General features: G+C 45.5%; 1 protein-coding gene and 1 pseudogene across 2 annotated transcripts in view; both read right to left on the reverse strand.

The window, feature by feature from the left end:
- Window positions 1–13,167, reverse strand: part of Rnf125 (ring finger protein 125) — a 27,530-nt gene extending 14,363 nt beyond the window's left edge. The window contains exon 1 of one of the 2 annotated variants that reach the window (XM_050134925.1): window positions 12,637–13,167. In XM_050134925.1, the coding sequence (XP_049990882.1) occupies window positions 12,637–12,800 (164 nt within the window). In that variant the 5' untranslated portion in view covers window positions 12,801–13,167. The remainder of the gene's footprint in view (window positions 1–12,636) is intronic. The other variant, XM_050134924.1, reaches the window with a different exon arrangement.
- The window catches only part of LOC126497058 (histone-lysine N-methyltransferase EZH2-like), a 42,037-nt pseudogene continuing 37,601 nt past the window's right edge, over window positions 12,866–17,301 (reverse strand).

Below are 17,301 nucleotides of genomic sequence, written 5' to 3' on the forward strand. Positions count from 1 at the left end.
GGCTGCTCCCAGAGCCCGCTGCCTGCCACCACATGGCCCGCTACCACCATTTGGGACCTACAGCATTTCTGCTGCCTACTGCCGCGGGGATCTTGTAGCATTTTTTAAAAAAGTATAACGCAGAGGACCATTAAAAAAATATATTAAAGTTGACAATTTGAACCTCTTGCAATATGTACTTCAAGGATACACTTTCAGCCGTGGGGACCTCTTGCAAAACATAAAACCAGGACTAAAGCTGAGAGTCATAGAAAGGTATTTAGAATTAAGCAGGGGTTTAACATTTCATAGGCTATTCTAGGCCCTACAAAAGAAGCAACTACCTCATGTGCTTTTAAGTTTATAATACATTTATTCAATGTATTATTTGGTGCCTTAAGCTGGGTGTGGAAAAACAAACTTTCAAACCTTATACTTGGGAAGTATAAAGAGGATCAGAAGACTAGTGTGACTCTAAACAAGTTCAAGACCAGCTTGAGCCACCTGAGATCTTGTCTCTAAAAACCAGGAACAGGTTAGGACTTGTAACCCGCCCGGTGGGTCAGTTATTCTAGGATTGTAACCCGCCTGGCAGGTCAATTATTCCAGGGTCCCCGAAGAGGCGCTATCTGAAAAGACGTGGGCGGGAAATAGGAACGAGGCCAAGCAAGATCTGTTGTCAGAGCCCCCCTTTATTGGCATAATGGCAGCAGCTTATATAGCCCTTGGATAAGGAATTTGGGTTGGGATGGGGGGCAGGGGCATGGCAAGGGCAGGAAGGGATCTTGCCGCACTGGTCACGAGTCGGTCAAGAGGTCACGAGTCAGTCAGGAGGTCACAAGTCCTCGGTCAACACACCTAGTTCTCTAGGCAAGTGGAATCGTTCCTTTTGTGATTCCAACCACAAACAGTTCTCTAGATAGTTGGAATGTGGGGCGGGTTCCGCTAACAGATAGCTCTCAAGATAGTTGGGTGTGGGGGTGGGCTCCGCCAACAAACAGTTCTCAATACAGTTGGGAGGTGGGGCTCTCCGCAAACATCCCCAGGACAATTAGTCCCTGCTATAATTTTGGGGAAAATGGCTCCTGACAAGGACTATGGCTCAGTGGGTAGAGTGCTTGCCTAGCACGTATACAGCCCCAGGACCCATACCCATCACAACGAGAAATGGTTGAACATAGCAGTAATCTCAGAAATCCGGAGGTGGAAGGAGGAGTTGTTCAGAGTCATCTTAGCGACATTAGTGAGTTTGATATAGGAGCCCCTGACTCAAAAGCCAAGACATACTCGTGCCTATAGCAGCAAATGGCAGTTGACAGTGGCGAAGGGACAAGACAGGCAAAATAAAAGCCATGCCCCTTGTGCAAGTATCCCAAAGGTGATGGCAGAAGCAGATGGGGCTGATGGGGCTAGCCACAGGGGGAGAGAGTGACCACAAAGGACAGGAAGGGATTTCTCAGCCTAAGGAACTAACTGTTCAGATCTCGGTGTGGTGTTGTTACAGGCCGTGAACAATTGCTGCAATTCATCAACCACACACACTGCATGAGTCACACTCTATCACCTCAGTAAAGCCGAGGAGCAAAACAAAAACTTCTCTGTGATGCCAGGGCAGTTACAGTAACACTGTGAGAAAGATCACAGGGCCACTTCCAACACAGCCTCCCTCCTATACCACGCAGGACACAACTGCTCAGAACACGGTCAGAAAGTTGACATAACAATCAGGAGGAATTGCCCAAAAGAGTCTTTTCTGGGAATTCCCAAAGTTCCCAGGAGTAAGTCATACTGTGGTGCCCTGTAGCTCAGCGGATGGAGTGCCTGTGCACAGAGCCCCAGGTGCCGCTGTGCAGGTCTATAATCCCAGCATTGGGAAGGTGAGGGCAGGAGGCCCACAGTTCAAGATCAACCCCAATGACAAAGAGTTGACCAGCCAGAACTCTACGTGAGAACTTGTCTCAAAGGGGGTGGTTCTTTCTGCCCTGAAGAGTCCAAGGGGAGGAATGGACACTAAGGAAAGGAGATTTGCTCATCTGGCCTGTCCCATCAGGAGGCTGTGCAATGAGCAATCGCAAAGGGAGGACCATCACAAAGACAATATGCAGTTGGAAGATAAAAGTTGGACATGGATGGAAATCTCGCTCCACTCTAGCATGGGAGGAACACCCAGGAGGCAGAGGCTGGAGGATCCGTGTGAATTCAGGACCAGCCTTGTCTACAGGCCAGCCATCACTACTACATTGTGAGACCCTATGTCTCAAATAGCAACAGAAAAAAACAATCTGGGTCCTCATTTTCAGACACTCTGAATGTGGTCGGTGAATACCCAGTCTACCACCAGTGGTTCTCCCGCTGCCACGTGCAGACTCGGCAACGCACCCTTCCACATACACCCCACAAAAGACAGACAAATGTAATTTTTAAATGAGAAAACAACAAACGGAAATCTGAATGAATTACCAGGGCTTAGAAATGAGATTTAACAGGAGTCCAGTCTCCTGGCTCAGCAGTGTGGCTTGCCTTACTAGTCCCTGCCCCTACAGTGCCATCTCCTCAGGGAGGGCTTCAGTCACAGCCCTTCTGGGACTTGCCTCCCCTGTAGCACAGCAGGAGCAAACCAATAAGGAAACTCCATAACAACTAAACCAACTCTGAAACCAGCTGGAAACTGAATTACATCACTTCTATTTGTTACTTTACAAACCCCATTCTATTTCTCTAAATTAGGTAATTAGCCAAATCCCCTGTGATAAACAGGCCAGCAAAGTGCTGGAAGGAACCAGCAAAACACAGCTAAGGACAATGGAGAGACGTATGTCCCAATCTTGGGGCAAAACTAAACTCTAAATGAATTGAAACGGGAAAGAGAAGCCCTGGGGACTCTCTCAGGTACAGGGTAGGGTTCTGGAAGAGGCTGCTGGCAGCATGTGGCAGGCCTAACCTTTTAAGTGAGACCCAACACAAAGCTTCACCACATTACAAAGTTGAGTTCAAACCTTGAGATGGCTAGTTCAATGGCTCACACCTGGAATCCCACCAGTTGGAGGCTGAAGCAGGAGGATTGCTTTAAGTTAAAGACTGGTCGAGGCTATGTAGTGTGTTCTAGGTCAGCCTGGGTTACAGTAAGAACCTGTCTAAACAGTGTTTAAAAACAAAAGACAAGCTGGCAAAGTAAGCTTGAAAATGGAAATAGAATAACAGAATTAGAGCCATTATCCAAAGACAACAGTCTACTATAGGGTAACACACACACACACACACACACACACACACACACACACACACACTTTCCCTTCAACAATAGATCATACCATACAGCTCAGACTCAAGTACAGCTCCAGAGTACAGTGTGTGTATATAGTGCTTGCCTAGTAGGAGCTAGAAACAGAGTTCAGTTCCCAGCACAGGAAAACAAAATAAAACAAACAAATAAACAACAACAAAAACAAACAACAATCCTATCCTGTCTAATATCACACACACACACACACACACACACACACACACACACACACAAAAGGTTGAGTGACTTATGATAAGGAAGGACATCAAATGGTACAAACTATGTTTTATTTTGGGCCGGGCGGTGGTGGCGCACTCCTGTAATCCCAGCACTTGGGAGGCAGAGGCAGGCGGATCTCTGTGAGTTCGAGGCCAGCCTGGTCTACAAAGGCAGTTCCAGGACAGGCTCCAAAACTACAGAGAAACCCTGTCTCGAAAAATAAAACAAAACAAAACAAAAAAAACCCTATGTTTTATTTTGGAGTCACTTATACTCGTTAACCCAACCAATATCCAACATTTAATTGCCAAACCTTCATGGACTGGTGACTGTTGTAGGAGGACCACTCACTTGTTCCCCGCTGCTCAGCCCCGAAATAATCACACAGAAACTGTATTATTTAAATCACTGCTTGGCCCAAGGATCACCATGAGGCTGTGGGTTACTGGCAAAGTTTCAACGACTGTCTCCTGCAAGGCTCCATGGCTTCTCCTGACTCCGCCTCCTTTCTCCCAGCATTCTGTTTAGTTTTCCCCACCTACCTCTATCCCCTGCTCAGGCCCAAGACGGTTTCTTTATTCACCAATGGTGTTCACAACACACAGAGGGAACCCCACATCAGGGGACATTGTGATTTTAAGGGAGTGTTCATTTACTAGAACAATGGTTCTTAAGAACTTCCAGATTGCTGTGACACAAAGGACTTCACACATCACATCCTAACACACTTACCAGGTACACTGGCATGTTCTTCTGGGGTATGAAGGTTCGTGTCTAATCAGGTTTGTCTTAAAATCATTATAGACAAATCACAGATCATTGGAGCCGGGGTGTGGCTCAGTTGGTAGAGTGCTTGCCTAGCATCCACAAAGTCCTGGGTTCAATCCCCAATACCACCTTACAAACCCAAGTTACACATGTCCCCGTCTGAGTCCCATGACCTGAACTTGTTTTGTTCAGATGAAGTCTGAAAGTCTATATGAGGCAGGTGAGGATTTCCAGGAAATTAGAGACTTTCTACCATATACTAATGTTAAAAATGGCAATGGTTTGGTCAAGAAAATAAAAATCAATCTAAGAAAAAAGCTTACCTGGACCCTCATTCACTTAGCTGTAACCAAAATAACTTCCTTACCCTTCTTTCCCCCAGGAGTAAAGCGTTGTTCATTAATGTTCATGTTAAGTCTATACAAGGAGCTGAGCACGGTGGCCCACTCCAGCAATCCCAGCATGCCCTCCTAGAGGGAGAGAAGAGCTCACAAAACTCAGGACGCAAACAAAGTTAGAAGGGTCTGTGAAGGCTCATCTTCATCGTCAGTTCACCTGGATTTGGAAGCATGCAGCACACACACTTCTGGAGAGGTTTCTGAAGAAGATCCAGTCAGAGTCTGGGTGGCACTATCCCATGGGCTGGGGCCCCAGACTGAATAAAAGGAGGGAAAGTATAAAGCTAGCGACTTCATAATTCATCTCCCTCAGCTTCCTAACTGTAGACAAAATATCATCAGGTACCTTGTACTTTGCCCACCATGCGTTCCATATGCCCAAATAAATTCATTCTTTTATAAAATTCCTGGTCATGGTCACCATAGCAGCTAATGTGTATCCCCGGCCCCTGGGCAGGCACGTCACTCATCAGTGTTAGAGCGCTCACAACAGTTGATTTCGCTGACACTGGGCACTGAACCTGGGCCTTGCACGCCAGACAAGCGCTTTACCAAGGAACAACTGCCCCACATCTTTGATTTTTCTCTCTAACTGTAAATCAAGTTCCATTTTAGTTCAGTTCACAGTTTCTATTCAGTAATTCCCTCTTTCCCTAGTTCTCTGACAATATTAAAGCAAATATAAGAAATCCTTCTCTCCTACTTTAAAAGTTTTTTGTGATATAACTGAACAATTTAAAATATAAAAACCAAAAAAACCCCTTCCTTAAGTTGCTTCTCAGGCATTTTGTTAAAGAAACAAGAAAGCTATCTAGGGGCTGGAGAGATAACACAGTGGTTAAGAGCACTTCCTGCTCTTCTAGAGGACCTGAGTTCTGCTCCCCTCATCCATGTCAGGGGTACACAAACACTGCAATCCCAGCCAGCCCTAGGAAATCAAGCTCCCTCTGGTCTCTGAAGGTACCTATACTGGTGTGCACCTACCCACACCACACCACACACATGCACACCACACTACACACAACTCACACACACACACGCACACCACACACACACACACACATGCACACCACACACACACATACCTAAAAATAAACCTATAATAATTGCTAGTGGAGAGGTGACTCTTGAGTGGAGGTACTTACAGATTGTCCAAGGAGCTGCAGGGACACAGCTCTTTAGGTTCACCATTCACATTGGAATGGGGGTTTGTGACAAAGCCTCTGAGTCACTTTTTTTTTTTTTTAAGATTTATTTATTTATTTTGTATACAGTGTTCTGTCTGCATGTATGCCTGCAGGCCAGAAGAGGCTACCAGATTTCATTACAGATGGTTGTGAGCCACCATGTGGTTGCTGGGGATTGAACTCAGGACCTCTGGAAGAACAATCAGTGCTCTTAACCTCTGAGCCATCTCTCCAGCCCCGCCTCTGACTCACTTATGATCATGTAGGTAACCCCCAAAATGAACTCACTGTTTTACCAAGAGGCACTTGAAATAATCCCGTTGATTTGTCAACTGGTATCTTATCTGGAGTGAATAGGTGTTAATTTACATCTCGGGAGGAAAAGCCATAAAACTTCTGTCTACTGTCTTCACCAAACTCGGTTACACCCTGGAGGCTGAACGTAACAAGCACACAGAGACACACGTCCTCTAGATAGTTTCTCTAGGGACTCTCACTAACTGCTAATACATAAGCAGATAACGAAGACTAAGTTACACAACAGGGTAAGATGGGGTCACTTTAAGTTAAGAAAGAAGTCTTTGAGTTGTTCGTCTCCAAGAATGAAAGCTCTGTCTTTGGGGGTGTAACTCAGCACTTGCCTCTTGACTCAAGGGCTCGAGTTTGATTCTTAGTCACGGGGAAGTGAAACCTCATCTGAGTCTGGTGTCATAGAGTATGCCCACAATCATAGCATTTAGGAATCTGGGGCCAGAGAATCTCAAGTTCTAGGCTAGGTAGGGAGACATAGCAAGAACCATCCCAAAACCAAGCAACCAACCAACCAAAAACCAGCCAGGATGTGCTTGCTCGAGAGAGCCGCCATCTCAGAGAAGCTTTCTCACTGCTACTTCATCCACTTTCCTCAGCAGCCTTTCCTTCCAGGAAAAGTGTGCACATCTACAGCTTTAAGCTATTGTCTCCACTGAGTTCGAGGGAGATACAGCTCTTCCCATCCTATCCCACATCCCAGTCTTGGCTCTCTTAGGCCCATTCTCAACCTCTAGAGCAGTGGTTCTCAACCTTCCTAATTCTGCAACCCTTGGTGACTCCCCAGCAGTAAAATTATTTTTGTTGCTACTTCATAGCTGTGATTTTGCTACTGTTATAAATCATAATGTAAATATCTGTGTTTTCTGGTGGTCTTAGGTAAATGCTGTGAAATGAACACGACCCCCAAAGGGGCCGTGACCCACAGGATGAGAAACACTGTTCTAGATCTTGTAAGTTACCCTTTTAGTTTTCATCTACCTCCCCAAAATTACTCCTGATCTTTGAGAAAATTGTGTTTGCTTATTTGTTTGTGGTATTTGTTATTTTGGAGACAGTGTCTCCTTATGCAGTCTTAGCTGGCTAACACTTGATATTCAGGCTGAATTTATTTAAACTTGTGACAGTCTTCAGCTCCTACATTTCAAATTCTGCGATTACAAGCATGCCCCACCAGAACCAGCTATAAGCAATTGCATTTTAAATTCTCTTTACCAGATTGTTAAATGCTCAGTAGGCCTGTGGTGGCTATTCTAGGTTGTCAAATTGACTACATCTGGAATTAACCAAAACCCCAAAATGGAGGACACACTTATGAGGGATTTCATTTTTCTTAATTTGAAATAGGTAGATACACTTCTAATCCAGATCTTTAAGGTATGATCTCTGATCCAGATCTTGTGGCAGGAAAACACGTCTGATTTTGATCTGGGCCACACCTGCTGAGGACGTGGGAGACGAAAGCTTTTGCTCTTTGCCTGCCCTTGCCTTGCTAGCACGTCCATTCCCTCACTGGCATTATAGCTGACTTCTTCAGAATTTTAGGGTAGAATGGAGACCATCTGAGACTTCCAGCCTTGTGGACTGAGCAACTACTGGATTCTTCCATTCACAGCCAGCCATTGTTGGATTAGCTGAACAGCAGCCTGTAAGCCATTCTAATAACTCCCCTTTCTATATATAGAGAGAGTTCATTCTATAAGTTCTGTGGCTTTAGAGAACCTCGAACAATACAAGGCTCTTTCGTGAGTCCATTAAATCTTAGGAATTGTCTCTAACACCTTTCTCCTTTGTCTTCCATACCCAACTGGAAAACTAATTATTCGGCTGTTTCTATTTGAGTGTGTGAAACTAAGGGACTGAATCCCAAACCTTGCACATACCAGGCAAGAACCCTGCCACTGCAGTATACCCTGTGCTGGTCTGAAGATGTCCCTTCTAGTTCTGGGCATGTAGACATTTGGTCCCTCGCTGGTGGTGATGTTTGGGAAGGTTGGGGGGTCGCAGCCTTGTTAAAGGAAGGATCCACCTGAGGCAGGCTTTGAGAATTTAAAGACTGAGCTCATTCTCTCTACTTCCTGTTTGTGTTCCAAGATGTAAGCTCTCAGTTTCCAGCTGCCATGCCTCCACTCTGCCATCATGGAACTATAAGAAATTCCTTCTTTTATAGGTTGCCTTAGTCACAGTGTCTTAGCATAGTAACAACAAAGAGCTAATGTGTATCCCCGGCTCCTGGGCAGGCACGTCACTCATCAGTGTTAGAGCGCTCACAACAGTTGATTTTGCTGGCACTGGTCACTGAGCCTTGGCCTTGCACGCCAGACAAGCGCTTTACCAAGAACAACTGCCCCACATCTCTGATTTTTCTCTCTAACTGTAAATCAGGTTCCTTTTTAGTTCAGTTCACGGTTTCTATTCAGTAATTCCCTCTTTCCCTAGTTCTCTGACAATATTAAAGCAAAAATAAAAAAATCCTTTTCTCCTACTCTATTTAAAAAACTATTATTATTATTTTTTTTCTCGAGACAAGGTTTCTTTGTAGCTTTGGTGTCTGTCCTGGAACTAGGTCTTGTAGACCAGGCTGACCTTGAACTCACAGAGATCCACCTGCCTCTGCCTCCCAAGTGCTGGGATTGAAGGCGTGTGAAACCACCGCCCGGCTTTAAAACTGTTTTTGTGATATGGATAATTAATATAAAATATAAAATACTGGATGTCAGACATGTGGTGCATACCTTTAATCCCAGCACTTGGAAGGCAGAGGCAGGTGGATCTCTGTGAGTTCAAGAAAAGCCTTGATCTACACAGTGAGTTCCAGGCCAGTATGGGATATAGAAAGAGATCTTATTTCAGAAAGAGAGAGAGACTGAGTCCTACAGTTGTAGAAATTGTCCAAAGCATAAAACTTCGGCCATTAAGATGGCTCTGAGAAGAAAGGCATTTGTTAGTTTAATTCCCAGAGCCCACAAAGTGGAAGGGGAGAGAGAGGCTTGAAGATCAGAAGTTCAAGGTCATCCTTGCTCCTAGAGTGAGTTTAATGCCAGCCTGAGGTAATGAGACCAGGTCTCAAACAAGACACTAGAAAGTCTATGTAAGGATTAAAGGCACCTACAACCATACCTGCCAGCTAGAGGGCAATCACAAAGACATACCAGGTGGAAGGAGAGCCCAACTGCTGAGAGCTGTCCTCTTGTCCCACTCCCCATATCCTGGGAAGCACGCATCACCTCACTCAAATAAATGAATTAACTGAAAACCCAGAAGTTCCACTAAAGAAACAAACAGGCCTGGGGAAAGGTCACTTGGTAGAGTGCCTGCCAGCCTGCGTAGCAGACACAGGACCTGAATTTGATATATAGCACCGTATGTGTAGCATACCTGTAATAGCTAAGAAGATGAGAGAAACAGGGCTTGCTAGGCACAGTGGTACACACTTTTAATCACAGCATTCGGAGGTAAAGGCAGGAAGATCTCTGAATTCAAGACCAGCTTGCTTTACAAAGTCAGACCCTGTCTCAAAAAAAAACACCAAAGAGAAAGAGAGAGAGAGAGAGAGAGAGAGAGAGAGAAAAAAAAAAAAAAAAAAAAAAAAAAAAAAAAAAAAAAAAAGGAAGAAAAAAGAAAAAACGAGAGAAATTTAATGACTAAAAATGGACAGTCATCCTTGACTACATAGTGAGTTCAGGACTACCTGGGACTCTGTGTCAAAATAAAGATGATGATGATCATACTTATGTATGAATGCGCTGCTTATAAAATGACTGAAACAAGCAGAAACTGCGTTTTGAGCCTTTTGCGTGTGGGACACTGGGATCCAGTGCAGGGCTTGGCTTGGGCTATGCAAGTGCTCTACCGCTGCATCCACACTTCCAGCTCTCGGCCCTTCTTGCAGGCTTCTCTAAGTTTCACATGCCCACAAAATCACATTTCTCACCATTTTAAAAGGAAGAGACTGAGATTCTGAGACTCAGCCACTTGGTCACAAGATGGCTCGCGGCGGTGCTGATTTCAGCCCCACTTCCAATCACGCTCAGCTGAGGCACAATTGTGTTCGTAAAGCATCATCTATACATCCATGCAGAGAACTGCTGTTACTATGCGTATTTGGCTTGTCATACATTTATGAACTAAAATCAACAAAGCCAGCCCTGTTAGAATTCTAACCTCAATACGGGATATCGAAAACAAAGGGCTTCACTTGCGATTTTCTCATTTTCCAACCGAAGTTGGGCAGAGAAGAGGAATTCATTTAGAATGTGCAGTTGGTGCTAACAACAGTCTCCAGTGTAGAAAGCCTTGCGTTAACATTTATAAAATGGAAGGGGCCCAAGTTGGCCAAAAGGAAGGACATGGAAATTCTGCCCCAGCCAGAACAATGGACATAGATTTGTCCAAACAAAGAACAGCGAAGGGAGGGAAGACAATTCATCCAGCCCTTGTTATGCTACTTTATGACTATTTTTCCAGGGGCCAGTTTCCTATTCACTTTAACAAAGAAAAAAAGATGAAACAAAAATAAATGTAACATTTTGTAAGTTTATATTACCCTTTGGTAGAAACAAATAAATTATTGTGTTTAAAGTCCAACCCTTGAAAACAGTCTGGAGTCATCTGATTACAGCAGCCGCGCTGCCCCTTCAGTGCTGTAGAAGGGATTTTCACCACTATTACACATCTTTGGTTCAACTGCAAAGCTTTAATAAAGTTGAAGCTAAAACTGTGGGGATCTAGCTCAGGGACAGAACACTCGCTTAGTGATCTACAGGTCCCTGAATTACACACACACACACAGTGGAAAAGGAGGAGCTGGCAGGCAGGGAACTTTCTTGCCATGCAAGAATGCCCAGCCTGATACAAACTGGGCATGTGGTGTATGCAAGTCAGTGGTCCCAGCAGTTGGCCAGTGGACACAGGAGGTTCAAGGCCAAGGCTGGGCGAGTGTGGCAGCACCCAAGAGGCAGAGGTCATCAGATCTCTGAGTTAGAGTTGGCCTGATCCACAGAAGCGATATCAAGGCCAGCCAAGGCTAAATAGATTCTCAAAACAAAACAAAAACCAAAAAAGTTCAAGGTTATCCTCATATCCTCAGCTACTTAGTAAGTCTGAAGCTAGACTATTCTACATGAGACCCAAACTCACCTCTGAGCCTCCCAAAGGAAAACAAATAGGTCTTTAAAAAATGTAGTTCTCTTTAGGCTATTGTTCTGACCTAATAACACCTTTCATGACATTACACAACAGAACCTTGGCTCTTAAACCGTGCACTTGGCCTTTGGATGGTATGTCAAAGAGCTATGTTGAGAAAGCTAGGAAACATCACTAATTGGAAAAGACGTTTAAAATGTAAGCCTTTAGTTTAAAGTACAAAGCTGGAAAAAAAAATAGGTCCTGAGAATAAACCATAAAGTAGAGCCCAGAGCACTCTTGATTTAAACACTGTGTGACTGGCACATACTTCTCCCTGGCTCACGGTGGGCACCTGGGCTTCCTGGCTCTCCGTATTTGTCAAGCCTCACTCAAGTGCTATTAAAAAGCACGGTCATGAACATGCATTTTTAATATACAGGATTTGGTTTGTTTTTGCGGATCAGCTGAACGTCCACACCAGCAAACAGTGTTTTTGTTCTGTTGCTTTATCTCAGTGTAGTTAGTTTCGTAGAGTTGACGGTGTTGTGGGCTTTAATTTCGACCTATGACGCACACACAACTCAGACCCACATTACCACGAAAAAACTGCCTAACAAACGGCTAACACACATTCACACATCGAAGGTCTCGGTTTTATTCGAACATCCCCTAAGTTCATACCCATTAGGGTTGGGGCTTCATTTTTAAAGCCTTAGAAACTACCACTGCTTTGCAACAGTAGTGCGTTTTCACGACATGACACAAGATTTTGAAGAACATGTTCTATACTTTCAGTTCGGTCTATACTTTCTGTTCTGGGAGGAGCCGGTGCCTCTGGCAGGTAGCACACAGCATCCAGTCACTTTGCAGCTGAATTTTAAAAGAGTGAATATACTGGCGGGGAGAGACCTTTGGCAATATGAAGGTCATATTAACGACCTACGACCTTCCACCTTCGAGGGGGGGGGGTCGGCGTCTGTGTGTGTTGGGAGAGGACGCAGGGTGGGAATTGAAAGAGTTCGTACTGATCCTCTACAGCACAAGAGATAAGCTTCTGGAGGTTCTGGAACATGTACAAAACAAAACCCACCCAGGTTCTCAGTAGAGTAGGAAGCACACCAGAATTCACTCAAAATCAGGGGGACCTGTTCATGGTGGAAGCCCCCTACCATACAGCCCCATGAGACTCAGCTCTTGCAATCCTTGTGTAAGTGCGCCCCTACTCAGCCCTGTGTCAGTTTCCCCAATAGTCACTGCTTCTACTCTCACCCACTTTGTGCCCCTCCGCTCCCCCACCTCGCCCCCCTCCGCCTCCCGCATCCTTCCCCGCTGAGTGGGCGCGCCACTCAAGCTCCCGAACACTCACACGTGGCCACAGCGGGTCCGGACCGGCTGATGTAGCACCTCCAGGCACACTGAGCAGTCGAAGGAGGTGATGGGCAGCTCGGGGTCCCGGCTGCGCTCCAGGGACCGCGAGGCGGCGGAGGCGGGCGCGGACTTGGAGCTGTCGCTGCTCAGGAGGGAGCCCATCGCTGCGCGCTAGCACCGCAGGCTGCCAGGAGCTCGGTGCGGGCTGCGGGCGGGGCGGGGGGGGGTCAGTTGTCCCTCCCGGGAGGAAGGAAGTCCCGGCCCAGCCGGGATCGCCGCCTCCTGGCTCGGCCAGCAGCGTCGCCGGGCCTCTTGGTGGAGCGCAAGCGGAGCGCGCGGCTGCCGCTTGCAAACGCTCTTCCGCGAGCGACCAGGCGCTGCAGAGGCTCGAGGTCCCTGGAGAGTGAAACCTGAACCTTCCACCCGGCGACTAAGAGTTCTGCAAAGTAGAGTTTGAGAACACCCACTGGAGACGGGATGACTCTATCTGGCCTCCAAGTTGGTATCTTAATAAGCCTCAGAGCCGACCTATGACCATTTCGGTGATTGACTCAATACTTCAATCAGGATGAGATGATAGCCCGGGGCAGTGGAAAGTTTCCTGCTCCAGAGTGCCACTTGGTGACTTAACAAATACAAAGCCAACAGTCTGGCAGCTGTGAGTTCGAGGCCGGCTGTGTTTCAAAAACACAAAAAAGCCAGACAGACATCGTGGTTTATGCCTTAAATTTCAGCACGTAGGACACTCAGGAAAGAGGATTATCCAAAGTTTAAGGGCAGCACTGGGCTATACAGTGAATTCCAGAACATTCAGGGCTATGGAATGAGTCCTTCTCAAGAAAACACCATTGTTTTAGATGTAGTTTAGTGGGGGTGTGCTGTCCACGCTGGATGAGGTCTGGGTTTGGTCCCCAGTACTGATGTAAATGAAAAAGTGAAGGATAAACTAAAGCTCGTACCTGCCTGTGGTGGTTACACCTGTAGTACCAGCGCTTGGGAGGCTGAGAATGGAGGGAAACATAGGTTGGAGAGTTATATATTAAAAGCAATTGCATGGACAAATATACAGTATGTTGTGGACTATAGATAATACTGCAAAATATGTAATGTATTAAAATTTCTGGTCTTCATCCAGTTTCTTCCAGTCTTTATGTTTTCCATTTGTTTTTGAGACTTTTAATTTTATTTTTTCTTTCTTCTCAAGACAGGGTCTCTTTGGATAGTCTGGCTGTCCTGAAACTTGCTTTGTAGACCATGCTGGCCTCAAACTCAAGGAGCTGCCTGTATTTGCCTCTGCTGGAATCAAAGGCATATACCACCATGCCCAGCTGACACTTTTAATTTTATTTGATATTGCTTAATTGATGCTGGGCCTTCTCTCTCAGGCAGACATTCTACCATTAAGCTGGGACTTTCTTTTTAGTTAGTTTTTGGTAAGTTTTTTTTTTTTTTTGGCTTAGTTTTTGGTTTTGGTTGTTGCTGTTTTGAAAATGGGTCTTACAATGTAGCAATAGCTGGCCTGGAGCTCAGACTGGCCTTGAGTTCCCAGAGATCTACCTGCCTCTTCCTCCTGAATACTGGAATTAAAGGAAAGCACCAATGTTGGCAGCCACTCTCAAATAAACACACAGAGATTTATATTATTCATAAATGCTTGGCCAATAGCTTAGGCTTATTACTAACTAGCTTTTCATTTAAGTTAGCCCATATTCCTTATTTACACTCTGCCACGTGGTGGTACCTTTATTATTATATCCTGTTCCTTTTGTGTCTGGCTGGCAACTCCATACTCTGCCCTTCTTCCTCTCCACATTCTGCTACTCTGGCTCTCCTGCCTAACATTATTCTGTTCATCTATTGGCCAGTCAGTGTCTTTATTAAACCAATCACAGCAACATATATTCAAACAGTGTAAAGGAATATTCCACAGCATAACCAACATGCCTGGCCTAGCCATAGGCTAATGAATAGGTTTACCCTATCAAGTGAAGGAGCAGAACAAACTCCATTTTAAGAAAGAACTCCATTTTAGACAGGACCTACTAAGGAGGTGAATGCAGCCCAGCAAAGTCATAAATATTCCCAAGAAACTGTGCCAGCCCTGGTCAAAGTGACCCACAAGGTAGGTATCTGATTAACCACTGTTTGGAAATTCCCCTAGACCCCAACCAACGAATTTGTAATCTTTTACCCAATCCTGAAACATCAATGCTTGTGCCACCCTAACTGTGGTTTTCCCCTCTAAAATCCCCTTACCTTGAAGCCTTGAGGCCCGTTCTCCCCCATCTGCTGTGGCGGTGTGTTGGATTACAGTCTGAGGTAGCTAACTTGTAATCAATAAATCCCAGTGTATTTGCATCCAATACCAGTTCTGTTGTGGTCTTGTTTGGGGATCCTGTGACACGGGCATAACACAAGTTATGTGTTCTCTCCTTTAGACCAGGCCTGAAATCCAATCAAAAATCAGTTGGTTAATCCCAGAACAGCCGTGCCACTATTACAACAGTGATAGGCAATCTTCGCATGTAGAATTTTGGTTAGAAGTCAATGGATGCCATGATCAGTGGAACCAACCAGGTGGAGTTAAGCTATGCTCTATCTCTGGCTCTACCCATTCTGCAGGCATTTAATGAGGGAGCCTGCTTTGTGTCAAACATATCACTAGTCTCTGGGGCAGGATAAGGAGTGTTCTGTTAGTTAGCATTAGCTGCCAACATGACCCCATCTAGGAAGTAACTGAGGGATTGTCTTTATCAGTTTGGTATCTGGGCTTGTGTGTGACAATGAGAAGTTGTCTTGGTTGTTTATTGATGTAGGAGAGCACATGGCAGGCAAAACCTCTCTCCAAGCAGGTGGTCCTGGGCTATATCAGGAAGTGACCTAAGCATGAGCCTGGAAGTGAGCCAGAAAACAGTGGTCCCCATGGTTCCTGCTTCAGGCTCCTGTCTTCACTTCCTTCCCTGACTTCCCTCAATAGTGGACTGTGACCTGGAGGTGAAGCCTAATAAATTTTTCCCTCCCATAGGTTGTTTTGGTTAGAATGTTTTCTCACAGCAACAAGAAGGAAACTAGGGTAAACTAAGGAGTGGGCAGCTACCGGTTTTGGCCACTGAGAGCCTCTTTCCCTTCACTGTCCTCCTCCTCTTTGGGTGGATTCTTTGCTTCACCTCTGATTTTACGAGACACTTTCGGCTGGTTACTGTGGACTGCGGTGGTAAAGGCAATGCAGTGTGTGTCTATGTACATTTCCATGACACACAGTGACTTTGGAGTGTTGTCCCCTTCCACGGAGTCCCCAGCTTTCCAGCACCTCCCTCATAGCCGATGCACTTCCTCTCCATCTCCTGCCTTTGCAGCCCACATTTTACCAACACTTCCTTTTTCTCTTGCATAATCTATTCAGTTAATCCTGTGGTTCACACCAAAGTTGACAGGTCTTTCCTGTCCTCAAGGCTTTCATTTCTGATAGATAAGCTGCCTAAGAGAATAACATCTTAGCTGGGCGGTGATGCACACCTTTAGTTCCAGCACTCAGGAGGCAGATCTCTGTAAGACCGTGGCCAGCCTGGTCTACAGCCGGGGATACAGAGAAACCCTGTCTCGAAACAGCCCCCTCCCCAAAAATTAAAGAAAACTTTCATAATACAGAATATCATCAGTGACCAGAATCTATGAAATGAATGAGGATGCTGACATCACCCAGAGTGTAAAAGGAAGGTGAGCACAAGAAAGAACACTCTGGAACTGTGTTCTTTTTAGGGTTGCGGCTCAGTTGGTAGAGCTCCAGGGAACTCTGAGTTCCGGCACAGCAGAAACTGAGTGTGGCAGTGCACACCTGTAATCCCAGCTTGGGGAGGTGGAGGCAGGAGGATCCAAAATTCAAGGTCTTTCTCAGCTATGTAGCAAATTTGAGGCCTGCCTGCGTGACACACCTCTAGGCCTATCTTAAAAAATTACAAATGCCAGCATGGTATTGAAGGCCTTTAACCCCAGCACTTCGTAGGCAGAGGCAGGTGGATTTCTGTATGTTTGAGGATAGCCTTGTCTATATACCAAGTTCCAGAACAAACAGGGTTACATAGACAAACCCTGTCTCAAAAAGAAAAATAGAAAATAAAAAAGGAAGAAAAGATCAAAATAGAAAACAGCATTTCATGGTTAGTCATGATGGAGCACACTTAATCTCAGCACTCAGGGGACAGAGGTAGGAAATTCTCTCAGAATAGAGGCCTGTCTACATAGGGAGTTTCAGGACAACCAGGGCTATACAGTGAGTCTTCTAGGAAGAGGAGGAGGAGGAAGATGTGAGGAGAGAAGATATTCTCAATTCAAATGAAGGAAAATCAAAGCACTCCAGACAGACGGGGATGACTATAATGTGGTAGGCAGAGACAAGGGGGCAGGAAGCCCCAAGCTCTGGTTCAGAAAGCTGCATTCAGATCCCTGCTGCTAGAATTTTCAGCACACAGCACCCACCACAGAGGAAACTAGAGACCAGGAGGTGTGAACATGAAAGTGGCCCTGGTTAGGTATTTTCAGTTGGCTTTATAGAATCGATTGAGCAAGTCAGTGGCATGGCCACACAGACAGTTTTGTCAAGTCATTCTGTCCTCAAAGTGTCTTGCATCATACTCACCTGGAAGCCTGTTGAAACCGTTCGATG

The sequence above is a fragment of the Alexandromys fortis genome, unplaced genomic scaffold (assembly GCF_014885135.2).
Source record: "Alexandromys fortis isolate MF-2015 unplaced genomic scaffold, M_Fortis_MF-2015_v1.1 scaffold_25, whole genome shotgun sequence".
NCBI lineage: Eukaryota > Metazoa > Chordata > Mammalia > Rodentia > Cricetidae > Alexandromys > Alexandromys fortis.